Genomic DNA, 9,261 nt, shown 5'->3' with positions numbered 1-9,261 from the left:
CCTCCCAAGTAGCTGGGACCACAGGCGCCCGCCACAACGCCCGGCTATTTTTTGGTTGCAGCCGTCATTGTTGTTTGGCGGGTCCAGGCTGGGGATTTGAACCCGCCACCTTAGGTGTACGTGGCTGGCGCCCTAGCCCGTTGAGCTATAGGCGCCGAGCCAATTTTCGTACTCTTGAAATATACATACAATCTTAAGAAAAACATAGTGAAAGTATTATACAGGCCGGGTGCAGTGGCTCACACCTATAATCCTAGCACTCTGGGAGGTGGAGGCAGGTGGACTGCTTGAGCTCCCAGGTTTCAGATCAGCCTGAGCAAGAGCAAGACCCCATCTCTAAAAAAAAAGCCAGTCCTTGTGGCAGGCACCTGTAGTCCCAACTACTCTGGAGGCTGAGACAAGAGAATTGCTCCCAAGAGTCAGAGGTTGCTGTGAGCAGTGACAACATAGCATTCTACCAAGGGCAACAAGGTGAGACTCTTGCCTCAAAAAAAAAAAAAAAAAAAAAAAAAAAGTATTATACAGAATAGGGCCATCAGCAATCTGGTAAACAATCATTATGAATCTGACCAGTCTGCGCAAAAGTGAGACCACGTCTCTACTAAAAATAGAAAAACTGAGGCAAGAGGATCTCCTGAGCCTAGCTGGAGGTTGCTGTGAGCTATGACTCCACAGCCTTCTACCCAGGGTGACAGTTTGAGACACTCCAAAAAAAAAAAAAAAAATCCTTCTTAAGCTCACAACCAAAGTTAAATATTATTAACATAGTATAATATGTTATATGCTACAGACCGATAACCTTTTTTTCTTTAAAGTTCAAGGCTTCCATGGGGCTTGGTGGCTCATGCCTGTAATCCTAGCACAATAGGAGGTGGAGGCAAGTGGATTCCTTGAGCTCAGGAGTTCCAGAACAGCCTGAGCAAGAAAGAAGGAGACCCCCATCTCTAAAAAATAGCCAGGCATTTTTTTTATGGCAGGCACCTCTGCAGTTCCAGCTATGTGGGAGGACAAGACAAGAGAATCACTAGAGCCAAAGACTTTGAGGTTCCTGTGAGCAATGACCTATGATACCATGGCACTCTACCAAGGGCAAGAAAATGAGACTGTCTCAATAAATAAATAAATAAAATTCAAGTGCTCTGCTAAAAGTTTGTATATATTTCAGTTGATCAGAAACCATGTATTTTCCCTGATAGTTTACATATAACTTTCAAATATTACCATAATCATGTAATTGTAATTTATGAGGAGTATATGGTAAGACTAAAGGTTACAATTTCCTGATCACGACCTCATGTAATTTTTTTTTTTTTTTTTTTTTTTTGTAGAGACTGAGTCTCACTTTATCTATCACCCTCGGTAGAGTGCTATGGCATCACACAGCTCACAGCAACCTCGAACTTTTGGGCTTAGGCAATTCTCTTGCCTCAGCCTTCCGAGTAGCTGGGACAACAGGTGCCCACCACAACGCCCGGCTATTTTTTTTGTTGTTGCAGTTTGGCCGGGACAGGTTTGAACCCGCCACCCTCAGTATATGGGGCCAGCACCCTACTCACTGAGCCACAGGTGCCACCCCTCATGTAATTTTTAATTTCTTACAAACATCCTGCAAGGTAAATACCATACTCACGCTAGACACAGGGGGCTCAAGCCTGTAATCCCAGCACTCTGGAAGTTCAAGGTGGAAACATTCTTTGACCTCAAGAGTTCCAGACCAGCAAGAGCACAAATCTACCCCTTCTAATAAAAGAAATATTGGCTGGGTGATGTGGCAGGTACCTATAGTCCCACCTACTCAGCAGGCTGAGGCAGGAGGATTACTTTAACCCAGGAATTAGAGGTTACTGTGAGCTAGGCTGATGCCATGGCACTCTAGCCTGGGCAACAGAGTGAGAGACTATCTCAAAAAAAATAATAATAATCCATTTGATACTTTAAAATACTAGACTTTACATCTCCAAGATACTAGAGAAACACCACTTTAACCAAGAGATAAAATTGATCACTACCTGGCTTGGGACCTGTAGCTCAGTGGCTAGGGTGCCAGCCATGTACACCGGAGCTGGCAGGTTCAAATCCAGCCCACACCTGCCAAACAACAATGACAACAACCAAAAAATAGCTGGGTTTTGTGGCAGGCACCTGTAGTCCCAGCCACTTGGAAAGCTGTGGCAAGAGAATCGCTTAAGCCCAAGAGTTTGAGGCTGCTATGAGCTATGACACCACAGCACTTCTACCCAAGGCAACAGCTTGAGATTCTGTCTCAAAAATAAAAACTAATCACTATAAAAACTGATCACTAGTATACAAGACAAACTTATATCCTATACATCATGATATGACCCATGAGGAACAGATAATTACTTCTATCATATGTCTACCCAAAATGCATAACTCAATTTAAATCACAAAGCAATACCAAATACATCCATATTGGGAGACAAAAGAACTGCCCTATATTCCTCAAGTATGTCAATGTCATGAAACTGATGAATAATTTCACCTTAAAAACAGACTAAAGAAAATTTGTACTTGAATACAAGGTATAATCAATAACTCAATTAGCAGCCAGATGAAGTGGCTTAGTCCTGTAATCCTACCACTCTGGGAGGCTGAGGTGGGAGGATCCCCTGAGCTTAAGGGTTCAAGACCAGCCCTAAGCAAAAGAAGAGCCTATCTCTACTAAACACAGACAAATTGGCTAGGTGTGGTGGCATGGGCCTATTGTCACAGTTACTCAGAAGTCTAAGGAAGGAAGATTGCTTAAACCCAAATTGTTGAGGTGGGTTAGGCTTAGGCCATGGCTCTCTAGCCCAGGCAAAAGAGCAAGATTCTATCTTAAAAAAAAAAAAAAAAACTCAATTAGCTACAAAGGACATTACTGAAATAATTGGGAAAATATAAACAAGGTCTGTAGATTAGATAATGAGTTAACTTTCAGAGTTTTGATAATTGTACTGTGGTTAAAGAAGGTCCTTGGGCGGTGCCTATGGCTCAGTGGGTAGGGTGCTGGTCCCATATACCAAGAGTGGCACATTCAAACCTGGCCCCAGCCAAACTGCAACCAAAAAAAAAAAAAAAGAATAGCTGGGCATTATGGTGGACGCCTGAAGTCCCAGTTGCTCAGGAGGCTGAGGCAAGAGAATTGCCTAAGCCCAGAAGTTGGAGGTTGCTATGAGCTATGATGCCACATCATTCTGAGGGTGATAAAGTCATACTCTGACTCAAAAAATGAAAAGGAAAAGAAGGTGCTTGGTTAAAAAATAAACAATGAAGAACTAGAAAAGCACCCTGTCTGCAACTTCTCAAAAACTTCAGAGAGATAAACTTGTGGAAAGGAGAAAGAAAATGATAAAATAAATACGGCAGAAATGGTAACATCTGGGGAATCTACAAGAAGGATACTCAGTAATTATTCATACTATTCTTGAAATTATTCTCTAAGTCTCAAAGTACTTCTTTTTTAATTTGAGGTTCAAGCCTGAGCAACATAGTGAGACTTTGTCTCTCTACCAAAAAATATTAAAATTTAAAAAATTAGCCAGGCATGGTGGTTCACACCTGTAGTCCCAACTCGGGAGGCTGAGTCAGGAGGACAGCTTGAGCCCAGGAGTCTGAGGTTTCACTGAGCTATGATGATGCCCCTCCACTTTAACCTGGGTGACAAGAGTGAGACACTGTCTCAAAAAAGTAAATAAATAAAAATAAATAAATAACTGAGGTTCAAAGAGACTTAAGTAATTCATCTAGTTAGGAGGGAACCTAAAACCCAAACCCAGGTTTATAAAGATCCAAAAGTGGCTCAGTGCCTGTGGCTCAAGTGGCTAAGGCACCAGCCACATACACCTGAGCTGGCGGGTTCGAATCCAGCCCGGGCCCACCAAACAACAATGACGGCTGCAACCAAAAAATAGCCAGGCATTGTGGCGGGCGCCTGTAGTCCCAGCTACTTGGGAGGAAGAGGCAGGAGACTCGCTTGAGCCCAGGAGTTGGAGGTTGCTGTGAGCTGTGATGTCATAGCACTCTACACAGGGGGACAGCTTGAGGCTCTGTTTCAAAAAATAAATAAAGATCCAAATGTAGGATTTCTCAGAACCCATCTACCATTAAACCATTAGACATTTAGAATCCTATTAATAATGCCTGGCATAGTGGCTTATGCTTTTCATCCTAGCGTGTTGAGATGCCAAGACAGAAGGATCACTTGAGGTCAGTTCAAGACCAAACTGAGCAATATGGTGAAACTCCTATCTCTACAGAAAAATTTAAAAATTAGCCAGGTGTGGTGGCACACACCTGTAGTCCCTGCTACTCAGGAGGCTGAGGCAGAGGATCACTTGCTCTCATGAGTATTCGGGTATAGCGAGTGATGATGACATCACTACACTCTAGTCCCAGCAACAGAGCAATTAATTGAATTGAATTGAATTGGATTAATGAATAAGCATGATCAAGTTTTCTAAAGCATAATACTATTTTATTGATATTTTTCATAATACTTTTATAAAAAGAAAACTTAGAAATTTGAGGATCTAAGAGTCCTTCCCATAGCTCAATGGATTTTTTTTTTTCTTCTAAACTGAGCCATTCCCCCAAGTACCCAGAGGGAAACTATAAGTGACAACCCTTAGGGAAAAAGGAAGTCCTCACCCTATCTGGAGAACTTGATTCTCTGGAAATCAGCCAGAAAACTTTGCTATGGCTGTGGGTAGGGGGAAACAGTTTACATTTCTAACCTTCCATCTGACCCTCCTTCAAAAGCTCATTTTTATTTCTACTGATTTTATACCCAGTAAATTAAAATGATTTTATTTTCATTTATATTTCTTTTAATTATTAAGCAGGGTTGCACCTATGATTTCTCATAACTCATTCATGAAACAAACTTTTTCTTTTTTTTTTTTTTTTTTTGAGACAGAGCCTCAAGCTGTCCCCCTGGGTAGAGTGCCGTGGCATAGCTCACAGCAACCTCCAACTCCTGGGCTCAAGCGAGTCTCCTGCCTCCGCCTCCCAAGTAGCTGGGACCACAAGCACCTGCCACAACGCCTGGCTATTTTTTTTTGGTTGCAGCCATCATTGTTGTTTTGGTGGGCCCGGGCTGGATTTGAACCCGCCACCTTAGGTATATGTGGCTGGCGCCTTAGCCACTTGAGCCACAAGCGCCAAGCCAACAAACTTTTTCTTAAGCCCTCAGACAAAAATGAGGGCCTGGCCCCAAAAGCCCAAGTATTTCTTTTCTTTTCTTTTTTATTTTTTTGCAGTTTTTGGCCAGGGCTGGGTTTAAACCCGCCACCTCTGGCATATGGGGCTGGTGCCCTACTCCTTTTGAGTCACAGGCGCCATCGCCAGAGCCCAAGTATTTCTAACACTAAACAGTCTTTTTTTTTTTTTTGTAGGCTCAGGCGAGGTCAGAACCTGCCACCCCTGGTGCATAGGGCTAGAGCTCTAACCTTTGAGCTACAGGCACCCAACCTGAACAGTCTTTCTTGATCAGGTTCTGAATAAATGTCTATCAGGAACAGCATATTTGGGAGCAAACATGAAACTACAGACATGAGCAAAATATAAGGATAATTTTATACTGAAAATTTTAATGCAACAACTAAAGAGTGTATAATGTGTCCCCTAACGTCAACAGAGCACTTGGGTATGAATGATTACAAAAAATGCTTGTAATTATCTACCAAAACAGAATATCTGAAATTATAATGGATTGGATTTTTTATTTACCTACTTGCATATTGCCTCCCAAAAAATGGTTTGCTCACCTAGTCAATAAGACATACATACAGAATGGTTGGGTCATAGTAAGAAAAACTTAAATTAAAAAAATATGTAAAAACTGCCAGATCTTTGGGCAGCGCCTGTGGCTCAGTGAGTAGGGCACTGGCCCCATATACCAAAGGTGGCAGGTTCAAACCCGGCCCCAGCCAAACTGCAACAAAAAAATAGCCGGGTGTTATGGTGGACACCTGTAGTCCCAGCTGCTCGGGAGGCTGAGGCAGAAGAATCGCCTAAGCCCAGGAGCTAAAGGTTGCTGTGAGCTGTGATACCACAACACTCTACTAAGGGCAAGAAAGTGAGACTCTGTCTCTAAAAAAAAATTAAAAAAAAAAAAAAACTGCCAGATCTTTGGGTCATAAGGAAAAAATAAAAATAAGCATGTATGTGTATACACACACATACACACGCTCAATATACAGAACGCTTAGTGTTGCACCAGGTACTGTACTTAGCATTCTACAATGAATTATCTCACTTCATTTAAAATAATAATATAAACAATTTGAGGAGGGGATTGTTAATATTAAAAACTTTATACATGGGCGGCTCATGGGCTTTATACTATGGCTCAGTGGGTAGGGTGCTGGCCCCATATACTGAGGGTGGTGAGTTCAAACCCCAACCCAGCCAAACTACAACAAAAAATAGCTAGGCATTGTGGCAGGTGCCTGTAGTCCCAGCTACTCAGGAGGCTGAGGCAAGAGAATTGCCGAAGTCCAGGAGTTTGGAGGTTGTTATAAGCTGTGACGCCACAGCCCTCTACCAAGGGGAACAAAGTAAGACTCTGTGGCTAAAAAAGAAAATGAATGGGCAGTGCCTGTGGCTCAAAGGTGTAGGGCGCCGGCCTCATACGCCGGAGATGGAGAGTTCAAACCCAGCCCCAGCCAAAAACTGCAAAAAAAAAAAAAAAAAAAAAAGAAAAAAGAAAAGAAAAGAAAAATAATTAAACAGTTCTCATGGAACTACATGCAAATGTACCTGAATAAATGATAACACTTCTCTATTTCTACAACTACCTACTTTATTTATTTATTTATTGAGACAGAGTCTCACTTTGTAACCCTCAGTAGAGTGCAGTGGCATCATAGCTCACAGCAACCTCAAATTCTTGGGCTCAAGTGATTCTCTTGCCTCAGCCTCTCTAGTAGCTGGGACTACAGGCACCTGCCACAACACCTAGCTATTTTTATTTAGCAGGCCCAGGCCAGGTTCAAACCCACCAGCCCTGGAGCATGTGGCTGGCGCCCTAATTACTGAGCTACGGAAGCCCAGCCCAACTATCTACTTTTTGAACAACCTTAAAATCAGGTGTTTCCTCTTTATTAATTTAATTCTAAACACCACAGTCAAGTTACAAAAACTTACCTGTACCACTTGTTTCTGTGGTTGTATTGGCTGTGTCACTGAAAAATGTTTTTCCCGAGCACCTCGGCAACGGTCACTGCTCACTGAAGTCATCATATACAGTATATACAAAATAATGTATGTACAAAATAGAAAATCTGCAAGAAAGCAGGGATGGTAAGCAAAACTTCCAAATCAGAGTATAAGGAAAACATATAATTCAGGGGAAAGGAGGACACATAAGATAAAAACATAAAAACAGTCTTGAATACAAATTCTCAAGAAGCAGCTTTTTAATATTTTCAATTTGCTGGTAGCTTTTAATTTTTAGAAACTAGATGTGGATGTGTTGCTCAGGCTGGAGTGCAGTGGTGTGATCATAGCTTATGCAGCTTTGAACTTGTGGGCTCAAGGGATCCTCCCAATTCAAAGTCACCTGAGTAGCTGGGATGAAGTATCTGTGCCACCGTATCTGGTTAATTTTTTTAAATTTTTTTGTGGAGACAGGATCCCACTATGCTGCTCAGACTGGGTCTCAAACTCCAGGGCTCAAGCGATCCTCCTCAACCATGAGCAACCACATCTGAAAGTCTATGGTTTATGATCGTAACAATTCTAAACAAAAATCTTAAGCACCACCAATCTTAACAAACAACCATTTTATTACTATATCTAGTCACTACTACATGTAGTTCTAACTGCCTCCTCCAACCTACACTAAGTATTTGAAACTAAAAGCAACAATACATCCTGCCAAGATTATCCTGGCAATAACCCAATTCGAAATGTGGTATCAATAAACAAGCTATACCTAAGGGCAAAAACCACCAGAAAACAATAAATATTCCAATGAAACAAAACCATTGTGTATGTAATTTTCTTTAAATGTATTTAACACAGGTTGCACGCCCATAGCTCAGTGGTTAGGGTGCCAGCCACATGCTCCAGGGCTGATGGGTTCAAACCTGGCCCCGGCCTGCTAAACCAAAAAAAAATAGCTGGGCATTGTGGCAGGCAACTGTAGTCCCAGCTACTAGGGAGATTGAGGCAAGAGAATCACACTTGAGCCCAAGAATTTGAGGTTGCTGTGAGCAATACACAGTAGTCTACCAAGGGTGACAAAGTAAGACTCTGTCTGAATAAAAAATAAATAAATAAAAACAAATTTATTTAATACAAGCATAAAACCAAATGTAACATGGTATCAAAACATGATTATAAGCACAGTGACATGCACCTGTGGTCCCAGCTACTTGACAAGATCGTTTGAGCCCAGGAGTTTGAGGTTGCAGTGAGGTGTGATGATGCCACTGTACTCTAGCTAGGGCAACAGAGACTTTGTCTCAAAGAAGAAGAAAATTAAAAAGGTGCATATGGCACTCTGCAAGTAATAAAACTATAGGAATGGAAAACAGATCAATAGTTGCCACAGACTGAGAAGTAACGAAGAGATCCAATACAAGAGAGAAGGAATTCCCCTCAAATGATGAAAGAAAATCAAGATAATAGCTGTGGGTCTGAGTACTGGTGGCTAACACCTGCAATCCCAGCACTTCTGGGAGGATCTCTTGAGGCCAGAAAGAGTTCAAGACTATCCTCAACAACACAGTAAGACCTCACCTGTAATACAAAAAGATGGAAAAATGAGTCAGCATAATAACATATCCCTGTAGTCTTATCTACTTGGAAGGCTAGGATGGGAGAATCAGCAGAGCCCAAGAGCTCAAGGCTGGAGAAAAAAAAAAGATGACAACAGTGCAAAAGGGCTATAAAGAAACCAGATCTAATGGCACAGGTCAAGGGAAAGCTACCAAAGAGATGTCTCCGAGAAAAAGGTGAGGATAAAGTTTTTGATCAAAGATGGATGAAGTCTGGATGACACCTATGGCTCAAGGAGTAGGGCGCCAGCCCCATATACCGGGGGTGGCAGGTTCAATCCTGGCCCCGGCCAAAAATGTAAAAAAAAAAGGTGATGAAGTATAAAGTCTTTGATCAAAGAAAGTATAAATATAAAAGAAAACTAGCTCGGTGCCTGTAGCTCAAGTGGCTAAGGCGCCAGCCACATACACCTAAGGTGGCAGGTTCGAATCCAGCCTAGGCCTGCCAAACAACAATGATGGCTGCAACCAAAAA

General features: G+C 42.0%; 1 protein-coding gene across 1 annotated transcript in view; it reads right to left on the bottom strand.

Annotated features, from left to right (window-relative positions):
• UBAP2 (ubiquitin associated protein 2) overlaps positions 1-9,261 on the bottom strand; it is a 120,540-nt gene that overhangs the window by 87,394 nt on the left and 23,885 nt on the right. Inside the window, exon 2 of the mRNA XM_012811681.2 lies at positions 7,150-7,286. Coding sequence (XP_012667135.1) covers positions 7,150-7,245 — 96 coding nt within the window. The 5' untranslated portion in view covers positions 7,246-7,286. The remainder of the gene's footprint in view (positions 1-7,149; positions 7,287-9,261) is intronic.

Source organism: Otolemur garnettii, unplaced genomic scaffold, assembly GCF_000181295.1.
Source record: "Otolemur garnettii isolate 467f Iridium unplaced genomic scaffold, OtoGar3 scaffold00172, whole genome shotgun sequence".
NCBI lineage: Eukaryota > Metazoa > Chordata > Mammalia > Primates > Galagidae > Otolemur > Otolemur garnettii.
The sequence above is the reverse complement of the archived record's forward strand: the minus strand, read 5'-3'. Positions and strand labels throughout refer to the sequence as shown.